Below are 16827 nucleotides of genomic sequence, written 5' to 3' on the forward strand. Positions count from 1 at the left end.
TTAAGACTCCGACCAGTACTGCAAAGTACTTAAAGATACCTTTCTGTAGCTTGTGCTCTCATCTTTCATTTGATGCCTGAATTGCCGTTCTAAACCAAATAGTTTTTGTTCGATTTTAAAAATCATGGTTGCCATCTTAGCTCGGTTAGAACTTTCGGGTCAGCCCTGTCTTCTCTGCTAGAGAAGTGCATCACTGAATGAAGCAGGAAGAGGAAGTGACAAGCATGGCCATTGCAAGAGGCTCCTCCAGAGGGGACATAGCACGACTTTGTTGGAAGTCGTCTGGCTTAAAGGCATGCCCATGAGAGGTGCTCAGAGTCCCTTTTGGGACTGGAAGGGTTAATGGCTGCAATACTGTATGCAGTGCAGTCATTAACCCCCTCCTGAGCCCCAAGTGCAGCGATTAACTTTGCTGGGTAGACTTATACTTGAGTCAATAAAACATTTCAGCTTAAGAGGGTTGAATATTGGAGTTAACTTATACACAAGGTCGACTTGTATTCAAGTGTATACGGGTAACATAAAACTGTGGTATTTCTAAAAAGTCATTTTTAGGAGTAGAAGGATAGATACAATTTTTTATCATAAATTTATTTTCACTTAAGGTTCACTTAAATATCTGTATCCTTGATTCCTTCATGTCATTTTTTTTTTTCAATTTTTGCTCCCTTTTAATTTTCAGAATGCACAATGGTTTTACTTCTTTATTTTTTTGTATGTTGGACTTGTTGCCTTCCTTCATGGGGGTTCGACAAGGGGGTGTTCCTTATCCTAGGCCGATCTATTTGTTTTGGCTGCCATGAAACATTAGCTATGATTAAGGACTAGAGTGTCTGAAAAAACGGACACAGCGGTCTGAAAAGCTCTATAAAGCCTGTGTTTTGAGGATACGTCCGTCAATAAAGAAGGTGTTTATCGGACATATGTTCAATTTAACAGATGTGTATTTTATGACAGAAAAAAAGCAAATCAGATACAGATACAGAGATGCAGCTTAAAATGTTATATGGTTTGTACTAACCTTTGAAGAAGAGGCAATTGAATAGTAACGGGCCTGAAGACGTGGCAATAACTCGCAAAGGTGGTCAAGTGGAGGCCTCAGTGAAGGCAAGTCTTCCAGAATAGCCACAATATTCCTCCGTGATTCTACAACCCAACTTAGGTACAAAGCCTAAATAAATCACAGGACACATTTGTTAAGCAATCAAAAATTATATACACAACCCTTGTGTCATTTTTCTTATAGAGCTTCATAAAAGATTATCAGCAATAATAAAAATCAAGTCATTTGCACAGCTCCACTTCAAGAATTTTTTTTTAATTTATTTTTTTTAATTCTGGATAAAATGGAAAAGGGTTAAAAGTTTAGATTTTTTGATACAGCCCTTGTCACTGTAACAAGAGAATTTCCTTCATATCCTGCCAGAAAGCAGATTGCATTTCTCATGCAGAGACCGCAGTGACAACTAGGCATCCACAGATCATAAATCAGATACACAAATGCAGAGTGTCCAGAAAAAAAGCTGTCAGGATTTCAAACACGAATGTGGAAACACATTAGGGGGTTGATTCACTATACCGTGCTAACACATAGCACAGTCGCGCTATTCGCTTAGCGCACAATGTGACACGCGTAAAGGTTTGCACTTGGTAACAAAGGTCTTTGCGTGTTAACTGCCGCTTTAACACGCGAAGACCTTTGTTAGCAAGCGCAAACCATTACGCGCGTAAACGTGTGCACATCACATTGCGCACTAAACGAATAGCGTGACCGTGCTATGTGTTAGCACGGTATAGTGAATCAACCGCCAGATGTGAATGAGCACACTGATAAACATTGGCTCTCAGTGCTAATGCATTATTGCATTGTGGAAGAAACCTGTACTGTGCATCAGTGTGGAAGAGTAAAGAAATCTCCAGCAGGTTTGTGTTTCAGTCCCTCATTTCTGAGTCCAGTTGGTCACCAGGGTAGGAAATTAGCAAAATCCTTCCCAACAGCAGCAAAGCATTAGCAACAACCCATCAAGGGTCCTGGCTCTTCTCCACCCTAACCAAAACTAAGCTAAAGTACTTTGATGGGAAACTTCAGAGGAGAGAAATAACTCGGCTTCAAATGCCCAGAAGTCTAAATAATTCTAGATTTATAGCGGTCATGCAAACTTTATTCTGCCATGGAAAGCAAACAGTGAAATAAACACCCCACACAGCATTTTGAATTGTGACTTTAGTATTAAATGCAGAGGAGACATATAAGCAATGAAGCAGGACTATCAGCTCTACTGGGCTTAATATTTTTATCTGACTTTGTCGCAAATATTGTCTAGAGCTGAATTAGACTAAACCAAACCCTATAATATATGTGGGGTAGCCCCTTTGGGTCCCATAGATGTACCTTTTTCCTTCACCCATAGACCACAGTAAAAGCATTTACAGACACTTGAAGCAATGCATGATAATGACGATTATTTCATGCTGCCAGCAATCCTGGTAAACAAATCATTGCTTGGCTCTGTACTGAACAGCATGTACTATGGTGGTGAGGAGGAGAAAAGGGTATCCTGTTGTAAAACAGAGAAGCAATTAGCCAAATAAATTAAACATGGTGAATTTTTATACAAAAAATGTAATGAGTGTTGAGGAACAGAAAGACTCGTATAGAATTTCACCTGAAAATCTCACAAATTATCATTTTGAGGGCCATAACTATAATCGCTATAAGAAGCTGTAAAGTTTGGCGAGAGACCATTGGTTCATTTTCAAATGATTAATTTGCATAAAAAAATTGTCATAATTCTCCATGAACCCTAACTAATTTGCATCTCACTGATCATCCCTACAGAAGACTTGGAAGTACTAGAAACTGAGGAGTCAGAGCCAAAATTATTTATTTACCGACTCCACAGCCCTGCTTGATACATGGACAAAATGCTGGCAGCAACACTAAGATAGTAGGGAAGGAAGACCTCTTGAGAAAAAAGGGTTGGGAAAAGTAAGACGAAGAAAAACAGTGTGGAGTTGAGGAAATGGGACAGAGTGAAATATGGAAGAGGGTTAAGTGTAGGTAAACACTGGTGGCTCAGCTTTGTGTTTAAACATGCTCTATAGGATCCCTGTAGCCTACCCAGTCTGTTCACTGGCTCTCTGTTTGGCAGAGGAGAGGTTAGTGTTAGGTAGAGGATAGGGGGGAGGATAGCGTTAGGAAGAGGTACTTTCATGGACAGCATTTAAGTTTAAAGTGTACCTGAGAGGAGGATAAGGAAAGATTTGATATGTACCTGGGGTTTCCTCCAGCCCCATAAGCACTGCTGTGTCCCTCGCTGTCCTCCCGAGTGCCTCCATTTGGCCATAGACAGTCCTGGTAATTTGGCTCAGTCGCGCCAGTCGGCTCTTCTTTGCATGTGCGGCCCCTACGCATATGTGCAGAAGAGCCCAACTGGCGTGGCAGAGACAGTTACGGGGGCTGATTGCGGCCAAACGGGGGGGCACTTGCGAGGACGGGGAGGGACTCTGTGGTGCTTATGGGGCTGGAGGAAGCCCTGGGTAAGTATCAAATCTTTCTTTATCCTCATCGGATATACTTTAAATGAAATAATTACACTTCTAATTAAACTGATTTGATATTACACTCTTCATGCAGTAAAACTGTATGACTGATGGAAGGCCACAGTCTAAGCCATCAGCAGCAACTCATGCACACCACAGTACAGACTGAGCGTTATCCACGTACCATTGCTGTGCTGATGCAATATCAGATTTTCCCGTGAATAATATGACCACTTATGCCACTTTCAATAATGCAGGGCAAATCACTCCACTTACACACTCTGACTGAAAGTCTCCTAAATCTACGACAATAGTCTTTCCGCATAAGAAAGTGGAGCACTAAAATTACTACACTCGCTTTGTTGGACGGGAACAGGATTCTAGACTGTTTGATGCAGGAATAATAACAAAAACAGAGATCCTACTGCCAAATAAGCTGTTTGCCCTGCAATGTCTCAGCTGGTGAAGGCATCAGACAAGCACATCCTCAGATCTGTTCCTTTTAGCTCAACTTTTTCTTGAAATTGTGCTTAATTAACACTTATCCATTCATGCCAATATCTCTACATGTGAAGCTTACTTTTCCTTCAGATGAAGACGATGACATTTTTCGAAGATTTTCCTGTTCTTTCTGATCACTGGCATACTGTGCAAGTTCATATAAAACATTGGTACGTGGTGGGTTGGTAATATCCAGATAGTAAGTAAGAGCTGTTCGGTACGAGGTAGGACAAGGGAAAGGATGCTTCTTGTTTGATTCCTCTGAAAAAGACAGAAAACAAAAACTTTTCAAAACTGGTATTTGTTAGACATGGAATCAGACTTTTTTTTTTGCGTAATTCTCTCCGATGACAGTTAAGGGCCTAAGGGCCCGATCCCACTATAAATCACGTTTGTGGTATAAAAAAAAACCAACTTTTTTGCAAGCATTTATACTTTTGTTTTTGGTTTCTTTTGTGTTTGTTTTCTTTAAAGCATGGCTATCATGCTTTTTTGTGTTTTCATGCTTTTTAAAGAGGAGCTGTCAGCCATGCTATCTGAACTATACTACAAAAAAACAAAAACCACATATATCAAACAGTAAGTAATGGAGGGCGCTGCTAGAATTTATATTGTACACAAAGATCTTCCTCCTGCTGCGACCTTACCAGATGGGGATAACCCCCTACCCCCACCCCAAAAGTATAGAGTCAATTAATTGAAAAGGTGCGCTTGGATATAAAAATCACAAGAAGAGAAGAGGGGCGCCCCATTCTATCTACCAAGTAGTAAGCCACTTGTCCTCTTTGAAAAACCCTAATTGCCCTAGACGATACACAGGCAACTGAGGTGGAGCGCAAGGAAGTGCTTACAACAGCAGAGTGAGACGCACTGGAGGAAGTGACGTCATCACTGGGACCGGAAGATCGTCAGCCAACGACCAGTACTGGGACGGCGAGACATTAGTAAAGCCATAGCTATGAGAACGGAATTCCGGACAACACGCATCCAGAGAATACCCCTCAGGAGAGGAGGCCTGGAGTACTGAGCCGGTGAGAGTAATAACATTGTTCTCTTGAATAGCGGACAATATAAACTGTCAGCACGCACAACTTGGCTTTTATCCCTTGGTGGGATGTGCACGCATTTTAGGGACTGTCTATTATTGCATGACCCAGATAAAGGACATATGTGAATTGATGCGGACCGTGCTTCAAAGCATATTGGAGAAGACAAATTCCTTTTTAGGTTTTTGAGGAAACTTGCACAGGTACATAATTTTTAATAGGGTCCTTTTGCCCTAAACTTTTTTCCTTTTTAGGGGAACCAGCACGCTCTGGAGTGATTGTGGATGGATGGATGTATATAGAGTGTGGGATAGTCTATATGTATTTTTTAACAATTTGAATGTGACAATAAAGTCTCCTATTGAGGAAATAATCAATTGTGATTTTTATATCCAAGCGCACCTTTTCAAAAAAAACACATATATAAAGTAGATACTTGCTCTACTTACATAACATATGTATTGCACTATCCACATTTTTATTTGAGTGATTTTTGTACGAAAAAAAAAGAAAAAAACTTTTTCTTAGCATTTACTATTTTAACTGCGGCTATTTTGAAGCCAATCCTGATGTAATTTCCTCCCTTACTCTCCTCTGCCTGATTGTTTATGCATTGCCCGCTCTTAAATATAGAAAATGCATTGTCTCAGCATGAGAAATATTGGCCAATCAGAGAGGAACAGAGGTGTGGGAGGGGAAAACAGGAGGGAAAGAGGCTTCAGCCAATCAGGCTGCATTAGTTAAGTCTGAGGGAAAAGTAGAGAAGCAAAAAAAGACAACCCAGCATGCCCTGCAACTTCTCTTTTGTGTACCAAATTTTGTGTGTGCCAAATAAGAAAGTCAGGTAAACTGGGGAATGATCATTTACCAACAAGAAAAGTAATAGCGATTTTAACTTTTGGATTGCCTGGTTAGCATCCTTATTACTGGTTTACCAGATAAAAAAAGAATTGATTTTTATTTTATGCCCGACAGTTACACCTTAAGCATTTCCATCGACTACAATGGAAGCACAAAATGTATCAAAATGCAGCAGTGTGTTCTCTAACAATTATGTCAGCAACCGACCCGCAGCACGCCTGCGTATACAGTTCCAGTCTGTGGGTTTGACCAGATCAAGCGGGGAGCAGCCTTATTCAAGCTAAAAACAAGGCTGGGACCCCTCAAACACTTCTCACTGCCACCACTAGCTGTTGCTAGACACGTCCACTCTGCTGTCGAGTGCACAGCACGCAATCCGCGTTTTCGTACTCTGGTCAGCTTTGCGCTTTAGGCCGAATACGAGAACGCCACGCACACACACACAGTTGCAATCTTACACTGTAGTGAAGCAAAACCACTAACAGTCGTTCCGAACGATACTGTTAGCCACTCGGAGACTTCCCACTCTGCTGTCGAGCGCAGAAGTGCCCCCATACACACAATGCAATTACAATCTTATACGGTAGTGTTGCTCAGTCATACATCAGGCATGGACTTATACACAGTTACACTTCAGTCTCTTCTAGGCTATGAGTGTTAGTTTAGTACAGCAGAAGTCAAACTTATTAAATAACGATTTAATATTCCAGGAAAAAAAAAGTGGAACAATGCAGAAAATAATATATACACAAAAGATTTACAAAAACAAAGTAACAGTTACAAAATAAAAGTTACAAGGATACACACAAAACAAGTTGCAAAAATAAAAAAGGAAATAAACGTTAAGTGAACTTTTACCAGCGCAAATGTCCAACCGTGGAGGGACACGGATTTACCGATTCGATCGGGATCAGCTCTGGCGATTTGCTACCCTCAAGAGAAGATCATTTTTAGGCATCTGGCCTTGCTTTTTATACTGGGATATATGCCTGGAGGCTGCAACTTAATTGGGAAGGGGAGGAACTAGTTTTAATTTAGACATAATTTAATTCCCAGAGATCTAACTGCCACATGTAAAAGTGTATTTTCGCACACACATCAAAGACTTTTTGAGTAAGGCTGTCATATGTAAACTCCTGGCTCAGGCTGGTGTGGTCTGCAGCCAGTCTAGGTGACACATCTGAGACAGTATTCAGATGAAAGGGTCCGACCACCTGTATAGGCTTCAAAGCAACTGTCTGATTAAGTGTTTCCTAATTAGAAGCAGACAATGGTAGCTTCCCCCTGCTGGACAATGAATGCAGAGTTAATTTACATCTACATACAGACTCCTATTAGCTTTCAGTTTCCTTTGGCCAGGTGACCAATTACCCTGAAGCCAGCTGGCTTCGATCAGACGTACACATGACATAGGCAGAAAAATGAAAGAATATGTTCCTGTATTATCCTTATCAGCACCCCAATATATCACCACATCCAGAATATGTGCAAAGCACAAAGGGCGCACAGAGGGTCCACTGTGGAACAATGGTGATAACAAGCTTACCCGGCTGGTACTGGTGTAATACCTGGACTACAAAGACAAGCAGAGGCTCTTAACAGCTTTTAAAGCACGTAAGGAACCACTGATGTACGAGGATCATCGTATAATGGTATTTAACAACTACCCTTTCGAGGTGACCAAACGATGCCAGGCAATTAACACAGTCTGCTCAGAACTGGTGGGGGACCCAAACATTTGCATTGCTGTACCTGGCTACCCTGGGAATAATGGAAAAAGATGGTGAGATATACAGTGGCTTGCTAAAGTATTCGGCTCCCTTGATTTTTTCCACATTTTGTCACATTACTGCCACAAACATGAATCAATTTTATTGGAATTTCACATGAAAGACCAACCTGTGTGTAATGTAATGTCAGTACAAATACAGCTGCTCTGTGACGGCCTCAGAGGTTGTCTTAAGAGAATATTGGGAGCAACACCATGAAGTCCAAAGAAAACACCAAACAGGTCAGGGATAAAGTTATTGAGAAATTTAAATCTTTTTGTAGCTTAAACCTTTAAGCTACAAAAAGATTTCCAAAGCCTTGAACATCCCACGGAGCACTGTTCAAGCGATCATTCAGAAATGGAAGGAGTATGGCACAACTGTAAACCTACCAAGACAAGGCAGTGTACCTAAACTCACAGGCCGAACAAGGAGAGCGCTGATCTCAGAAATGTAGTCAAGAGGCCCATGGTGACTCTGGACGAGCTGCAGAGATCTACAGCTCAGGTGGGGAAACTGTCCATAGGACAACTATTAGTCGTGCACTGCACAAAGTTGGCTCTTATGGAAGAGTGACAAGAAGTAAGCCATTGTTAATAAAAAAAAGCATAAGAAAGTCCCGTTTGCAGTTTGCCACATGCCATGTGGGGGACACAGCAAACATGTGGAAGAAGGTTCTCTGGTGGAATGAGACCAAAATGGAACTTTCTGGACAAAATGCAAAACGCTATGTGTGGCAGAATACTAACACCGCACATCACTCAGAACACACCATCCCCACTGTCAAATATGGTGGTGGCAGCATCATGCTCTGGGGTTGCTTCTCTTCAGCAGGGACAGGGAAGCTGGTCAAAGTTGATGGGAAGATGGATGGAGCCAAATACAGGGCAATCTTGGAAGAAAACCTCTTGGAGTCTGCAAAAGATTTGAGACTGGGGCAGAGGTCCACCTTCCAGCAGGACAACGACTTTAAACATAAAGCCAGGGCAACAATGGAATGGTTTACAACAAAACATATCCATGTGTTAGAATGGCCCAGTCAAAGTCCAGATCTAAATCCAATCAAGAATCTGTGGCAAGATCTGAAAACTGCTGTTCACAAACGCTGTCCATCTAATCTGACTGAGCTGGAGCTGTTTTTTCAAAGAAAATGGGCAAGGATTTCAGTCTCTAGATGTGCAAAGCTGGTAGAGACAGACCCTAAAAGACTGGCAGCTGTAATTGCAGCAAAAGGTGGTTCTACAAAGTATTGACTCAGGGGGCTGAATAATTATGCACACCCTACTTTGCAGTTATTGATTTGTAAAAAATGTTTGGAATAATGTATGATTTTCATGTGTACACCACTTTGTATTGGTCTTTCACGTGGAATTCCAATAAAATTGATTCATGTTTGTGGCAGTAATGTGACAAAATGTGGAAAACTTCAAGGGGGCCGAATACTTCTGCAAGCCACTGTAGGTCTTTAAAAAAAAAAACAGAAGATGCTGGGCAAGATCTACAGCGGCCAACAGCAGCAAAGAGCCCGTCTCGTGTACCATCCCTCTCGCAGCAGCCCGTAAGGAAAGAACACTTGAATCCCTGAGTCTGATTTCTTTTTTCTGTCAGCATTCCACAACTTTAGGTGAAACGTAGCTGCAGCACTATGACTTTAACTTTATATGTTTGAACACAAGCCACGTTGGCAAGAGTGACTTTAAAGGGATACTGTAGGGGGGGGTCGAGGGAAAATGAGCTGAACTTACCCGGGGCTTCTAATGGTCCCCCGCAGACATCCTGTGCCCGCGCAGCCGCTCACCGATGCTCCGGCCCCGCCTCCGGTTCACTTCTGGAATTTCTGACTTTAAAGTCAGAAAACCACTGCGTCTGCATTGCCGTGTCCTCGATCCCGCTGATGTCATCAAGAGCGCACAGCGCAGGCCCAGTATGGTCTGTGTCTGCGCAGTACACTCCTGGTGACATCAGTGGGAGCGAGGACACGGCAACGCAGACGCAGTGGTTTTATGACTTTAAAGTCAGAAATTCCAGAAGTGAACCGGAGGCGGGGCCGGAGAATTGGGGAGTGGCTGCGCCAACACAGAATGTCTGCGGGGGACCATTAGAAGCCCCGGGTAAGTTCAGCTCATTTTCCGCCGACCCCCCTACAGTATCCCTTTAAGGAAGCTTTGGATGTCGTCCAACTGACACTGTAGGGAAGAGTAGTATTCCGAGTGGAAACGATATTGGAGATCCGGGTCCGCATCTCTGGATGGGACAGGCCGGCTGGCACACATGTTAAAGATGTGGGGGCGTTTATTTGTGGGGGAGTTGAGGGGTGGGGGTCACTCATTGCTCCCCGTTTGCATATTAGTGTGTGTGTGTGTGTGTGTGTGTGTGTGTGTGTGTGTGTGTGCGCCCTTCGACAAAATTGAGTATTTAAACAATGACAATTAATATCCTGGAATGTGAAGGGCCTGCGGTCTTCATCCACGAGTTTGCAGGTCCTTCTCTGAAGAAACTGCGGCTGATGTGGCCCTACTTCATGGAAACACACTTGAGGGACAATTCACACACATTTTTAAGGAAAACTTGGGTGGAGTTCAGTTACGGATCACCAGCAGTGCAAAGGAAGGCCGGTGTTACACTTGTCAGTAAGTCTGAGGTGAAAGTGGAGTTGTTTGGTCAGGATGATGCAGGCAGATGGCTGGGTATAAGTCTCCTCCTACCAGGGGAATCAATATCGTAATACAATGTGTATGGGCCAAATACAGACAAGAGTGGGGTTTTTTTTTTGTTTTGCTTTTTTTACAGTAACTGCAGTGGCAGCTTACTAAGGAGACACTGCAATCTTTGTGGTGGTGGTGGAAGATTGGAACGATGTGGTGCAGATACAGTAGGATAGGATGGGAGGAGCTAGTGACCCCAGGCAAATAGGAAATAAAAATACCAATTTGGCACAAACAGATAGCTGGAGATGTTTACATCCCTATGATAGGGAATATTCCTTGCACTCTGCGATGTATTATTCCTTCTCCCACGTAGTTACATAGTTATTTGGGTTGAAAAAAAAAAAAAAGATACGTCCATCGAATTCAACCAGAGAACAAAGTAAAACACCAGCCTGCTCCCTCACATATCCCTGTTGATCCAGAGGAAGGCGAAAAACCCTTACAAGGCATGGTCCAATTAGCCCCAAAAGGGAAAAAAATTCTACCCAACTCCAGATGGCAATCAGATAAAATCCCTGGATCAACATCATTGTGCATTACCTAGTAATTGTAGCCATGGATGTCTTTCAACGCAAGGAAAGCATCTAAGCCCCCTTTAAATGCAGGTATAGAATTTGCCATAACTACTTCCTGTGGCAATGCATTCCACATCTTAATCACTCTTACTGTAAAGAACCCTTTCCCTAAATAAATGGCTAAAACATTTTTCCGACATGTGCAGATCATGTCCTCTAGTCCTTTGTGAAAGCCTAGGGACAAAAAGCTCATCCACCAAGCTTTTATATTGCCCTTTGAGGTATTTATACATGTTAATTAGATCCCCTCTAAGGAGTCTTTTCTCTAGACTAAATAAACCCAGTTCATCTAACCTTTCTTGGTAAGTGAGACCTTTCATCCCACGTATTAAATTTTGTAGCTCGTCTCTGCACCTGCTCTAAAACTGCAATATCTTTTTTATAATGTGGTGCCCAGAACTGAATTCCATATTCCAGATGTGGCCTTACTAGAGAGTTAAACAGGGGCAATATTATGCTAGCATCTTGAGTTTTTATTTCCCTTTTAATGCATCCCAAAATTTTGTTAGCTTTAGCTGCAGCGGCTTGGCATTGAGTAGGATTATTTAACTTGTTGTCGATGAGTACTCCTAAGTCCTTCTCCAAGTTTGATGTCCCCAACTGTATCCCATATATTGTGTATGGTGCTAGACCATTGGTACGACCAAAATACATGACTTTACATTTTTCAACATTGAATTTCATCTGCCATTTATGTGCCCATATAGCCATCCTACCCAAATCCTGTTGCAATATGTCCCCATCTTCCTGAGAATTGATGATTCTGCACAATTTTGTATCTGCACAAATAGCAACATTGCTTACTACTGCATCTACTATGTCATTAATAAATAAATTGAAGAGCACTGGACCGAGTACAGACCCCTGTGGGACCCCACTGCTAACTGTCACCCATTTTGAGTATGAGCCATTGACCACAACTCTTTGTTTTCTGTCAATTAGCCAGTTCCCTACATTTTTGGACTACATTTTTCTAGAACACTTGTTGGGATGGTTGCTGAGGGCAGACACTGAAGATAGGGTTATACTGGACGACGCCCCGGTTACAGTGGAACTACATGAGACCATTCATAGCGGTTCAGATATACTATGGAGGTTTCCCTCATATCTCTACGGGGACGAGGGTTTCCATTTCTTATTATGTGGATGGTGGTTAGAATACAAAGATGACAACGTGGCACACATGAGAGACCCCATCTCCTTTGGGATACGACCAAAGCGGTTTAAAGAGGATGGATCATTTCTTACAGTGTATGGCCGCAAAAAAAAAGAAAACAAAAAAAAGAGGCAGCTAAACATTATGCACAAGCAGTAGTGGCAGTTCGGGAAGCATAGGGACGATATAAGACGTCACCTACTGCAGCCACAAAAACAGAATGGCAGAAGGCTAAAGCACATTCAGACAGGTGGTTCAGGGATAGGGAAACGATGTTAAAATTTTATCAGGAACTTGAATTCTATAAGTATGGCAGTAAAGTGGGCGGCTCCTAGCCACTATGGCCCGGGAGCAGTTTGCGCCCTTGGTTATTCATTCTTTGAGAGAGAGCAATGTGGACATAGTTCTTCGCTCTAAAGATGTGAATGGAGGGGAGGCAGATACCAACACTATAAACTCTGTGCTTGTGAACATACGGCTTTCTCAACTCTCTCAGGAGCAGTTTGAAGAGCTGACCACCACTATAACTGAAGGCAAGGTAAAAACGACTATTAAAACGTTGGCAAATTATCAAGCCCCAGGCCCAGATGGGTTGCCAGGGGAATTTTATAAGATTTTGCAGGAAGAGTTATTGCCCTTATTAATGTCCATTTACAATAAAACATTAGGGGTGACAAAATGCTGGGATCTGGGAAGGAAGCTCAATTTAAGCTTCTCCTTAAACCAGTTAAGATCCACAATACCCAGTGTCATATGGTCTAGTGTGTCTTATTAATCAGGATACAAAGCTTCTATCTAAAATAATGGCAGATTAGCACAACTCATACCTAAATGGATTCATGAAGAACAGGTGGGTTTTGTGAGAGGGAGGGCGGCAGTTACTAATATTAGGAAGGCTCTGGTGGTGTTGGAGCATGCGAGGGCCTATCCCAAATCTCATAAGACCAGCACTATAGTAATTTGACGCTGAAAAAGTGTGATGCGGTCAGCTGGAAACGGACAGTGGCCTCAATTCACTAAGCTTATCTCCTGTCTTTAATAACTCTTCTAGAGTTGTTACCATGGTGATAAGGCATGTAGTATTCAGGAAACATTTTACCTCAGGCAAACCTAAAGTTAACTCTTCTGTCTTTAAGTTAACTCTTCAATCCTTAAAATAACTCCAGAGTTAAAGACAGGCTGTTTATTAACTGCGTGTGAAAATAACTACAGAGGAGGTAAATTAACTACAGAGGAGGTAAAATAACTACAGAGGAGGTAACTTAAGGAATGAAGAGATAAGATAACTCTCTCTTATGTGGAGGTAAGTTTTCTCTTGCCTTATCTCCAGCATGATCTTAGTGAATTGAGGCCAGTGTGTTTTACTTAAAATGGGTTTGGGGGGGTCTTCATAAATTTGTTTAAAGGCAGCCACTAACTGTCCAATTTCTAGCGAAAAATCGTTCAAGCGATCAGAAATTCTGATCGGACGAAAAATCGTTCACTACACCATCAACTAACCAATCTTTGCTTCCTATCTATCACGACCAGCAAGAAAATCCACATTTTCGCTCGACGAAAATTCATTCGGGCGACATTTTTTCACTCGTTCATAATCGATTGTGTCCACCAATGGAGATTATTTACAACCAATCCGATCAGAATTTCTGATCGCTCGAACAATTTTTCGCTAGAAATTGGACCGTTAGTGGCCAGATTAAAACAGATTTATAGCTGTCCCCAGGCCAGGATTTCTTGGCTTCCTTTCCTTTCCATTTACAGTGGGGGAATAGACAGGGGTGCCCCATCGACCCTTTTGTTCAACATAGCTCTGGAGCCCCTGGGATGTAAATTACATATGGAACTTGGGGGGATATGTATTGGTAGAATGAAGGTGGTGCAACTGCTGGACGCTGATGACCTGTTGCTATCTCAGATCCAAGGGAACAAATGCCTAAAGCCCTCCAAAGTATTAAAGATATAGGTGTCAGGCTTTAAAATAAATATTGGCAAAAGTGAGTTGCTGCCACTTTCCAAATTTGGAAATGGATGAATTTAAAAATGTGGGTTTAAAAGTAGCCAAAGAAAGAATTATATATCTGGGAATTAACTTTAACAGGAATCCAAGGGATCTTTGACATCTGAGGCTTGGGAGGAATTGACAGACATTTATAAAACGGTGATCTCCTCTAGAGACAAAGTAACTCACTTGAAATGGCTTCACCAAATATATTACAAGCCATCCAGACTGGCTAGGATTAATTCTATCCATAATGATCACTGCTTTAGGTGTGGAGTGGGGGCATGCCGATTTCATGCACTGTGTCAGGTCTGGTCCTGTACATTGGTACAACAACATTGGAAGTCAGTAAAGGGGCCCATACACTGGTCGATTTTAGCCATCTATCGACGGCCGATTTGACTGTTTTCATTGAATTGGCTAGAAATCGATCCATGTCACACTTTGCCAACTCGGCTTGACCCTCAATGTACATAAATTAATAAAGAGCTTTATTAAAACACTTTCCCTATTTGTCAGAGGTTGCCTCTTTCTCCTAATTATAGGGATTTGCTAGAGAGGTATATCACATATGTGTTATTTTGTGTAAGTTGCACATTTATAGAGATAAGAGGTGACTGTACATAAATGCAGGGGTCCTTGCTGATCCCCCCCAACAACAAGAGACGTCCTCTATCTGGGGTGTAGCTATCCTGCTATTAGTCAGCCCTTAATGTGCCTGGGCCTCTTAATTTCATTGTGCACTTATCACAGACAGAATGGCTTAATAACAAATTTTTTGTTGTATAGCCCATTCAAAGTGTCGCATAAACACAATAAAAGGTCTTCCCCATAGGGGATATAAACACCTTCATAATAGGTAGCTGGGAAGGAATAATTTCACCATCAAAGTGTAGGAGGTGAGATAGAGGTAAATAGATAGATCGGTGCCACTCAACAATTGTTTCACCTCAACTATAGAGGCGTCGTCAGGAGTATGTGGTGCACATTCAATTTACAATATATACAATATATACATGACAATCCCCCCACCAACCAACAGAGATTCCCCCAGCAACCCGCTCAAGTCAATGATCAGCTTTGGTTTACTGCTCTATCCAATGCTAGAGCTGCTTCGACATTTGGATGTAAAGGCGCCGAATAGGGCCTTTTCAAAATGTATATGGAGGGAGGGGAGAGCTTGCATTAAACTGGTTAGACTGCAACTCCCAAAGGAGATGGGGGTACCTGGGGTTCCCCAATATCAGGAAGTATAATCTGTGTGTTTCATCGTGTGCGAGACTGGATAGCAGGCAAGGAAGCTTTCCCTTTGGAGCGTCATATTGCTAAACCATGGGAATTGACTGGTCTGCTGCATTCTAATTGCGCCTCTGTGCCACTGCATTTGAAACATAGCATACTATTCAGGGACACCATGGCAGCCTGGCAGGAGGTACGAAAGTTATTCAAACTGCCATGAAGAGTGTCAAAATACATGCCGTTAAAAGGCTCAACTCATGCACAACTCTTATATAAAATGGGTGGGAAAAGGAGTTACAAAATTGGGGAACATTCTTGGTCTGAGGAGACAGACTTGGTTATCGTTCAAAGATATCATGCAACAATATGGTGTCCGAGGGGCAGATTTCCTTATTTGTGGACAAATTCGTTCTTCTGTCAGTGCACATTTGGCGGATATAGGGGTGATAGCTCAGATTCTCTCCTTTTATTCCTTTCTTAAACCCAGGGGGGAGGCGATGTCCTTTTCTGATATTCAACGGGAATTGTCGGGGAGACTGATGCAGTAGAAAGTTTATCAAAACATGAAGGGCATCTTAGATGGTAGCAACTGTGTTAGGCAAGTAATAGTGAGTGAGCGATGGAGTGAATCTCATTTGTTTTTGATAAATCAAGCTAAGTATGCCTTTAATATCTGTTAAAAAAAAATGCCTACTGGGACAAGATATTGCAATTTGCAAACAGAATAGGAAAGAATAAAAACTGTTAAAGAACCCACTTATGCTACTGTTCAACTCTGCTCCGGAAAATGAAGCTACACAAAAACCACAGAAAGTCTTGGATATTGTGCATATAATCTTTATTGCTGCAAGGAAAACTATTTACAACAGGTGGATATACTCCACACCACCTTCAATGTTGGTCTTCATAGAAGAAATAAGGCATCTAATGCTGGAGAAACTAGATCAATAAGGAAAAAGGAGCCAAAAAGATTCTTCACCAGGTGGAAACCATTTCTCTTGGACTTCTTCTCAACAAAGGATCTGCACTCCATGGTTTCTCCGTTTAAATACACATCCTGGTATGTGAAAGCACAATTGGCAGGTACACTGGGGCGCTTGGAGGTAGACTCTAATGACCGTTCAGCCAGGGTCTAACAGAACTGACATTTGAACTCTCTAGGAAGGATATAGTTAGTTAGCAAGGAGCAAATGAGTGACCAGGTAATGGGTGGAAGGGAGGGTTGGAAGGGATGATGGGGAAGGGAGGATTTTTTTTTCTTTTTTACTTGGCTATACCGGCGTTTTTCACTTTCTTAGCCGATCTATATGGTGTATTATGAAAAGCAAATACAATATTTTGAAATAAATAAAAAGCTCATTTACAAATGATTTTTTTTTAAACCCAAACTCAATAGACAACTATCCCCTGAAGCCTTCCTGAACAACCTA

At 42.0% G+C, this 16827-nt stretch overlaps 1 protein-coding gene across 5 annotated transcripts in view; it reads right to left on the minus strand.

Annotated features, from left to right (window-relative positions):
* Window positions 1-16827, minus strand: part of POR (cytochrome p450 oxidoreductase) — a 158718-nt gene that overhangs the window by 11398 nt on the left and 130493 nt on the right. For all 5 annotated transcript variants that reach the window (XM_068264845.1, XM_068264842.1, XM_068264843.1 and 2 more), the window contains 2 exons: window positions 4124-4305; window positions 1022-1171 (listed from right to left, as the gene is read on the minus strand). In XM_068264845.1, the coding sequence (XP_068120946.1) occupies window positions 1022-1171; window positions 4124-4305 (332 nt within the window). The remainder of the gene's footprint in view (window positions 1-1021; window positions 1172-4123; window positions 4306-16827) is intronic.

Source organism: Hyperolius riggenbachi, unplaced genomic scaffold, assembly GCF_040937935.1.
Source record: "Hyperolius riggenbachi isolate aHypRig1 unplaced genomic scaffold, aHypRig1.pri scaffold_181, whole genome shotgun sequence".
NCBI classification, from domain to species: domain Eukaryota; kingdom Metazoa; phylum Chordata; class Amphibia; order Anura; family Hyperoliidae; genus Hyperolius; species Hyperolius riggenbachi.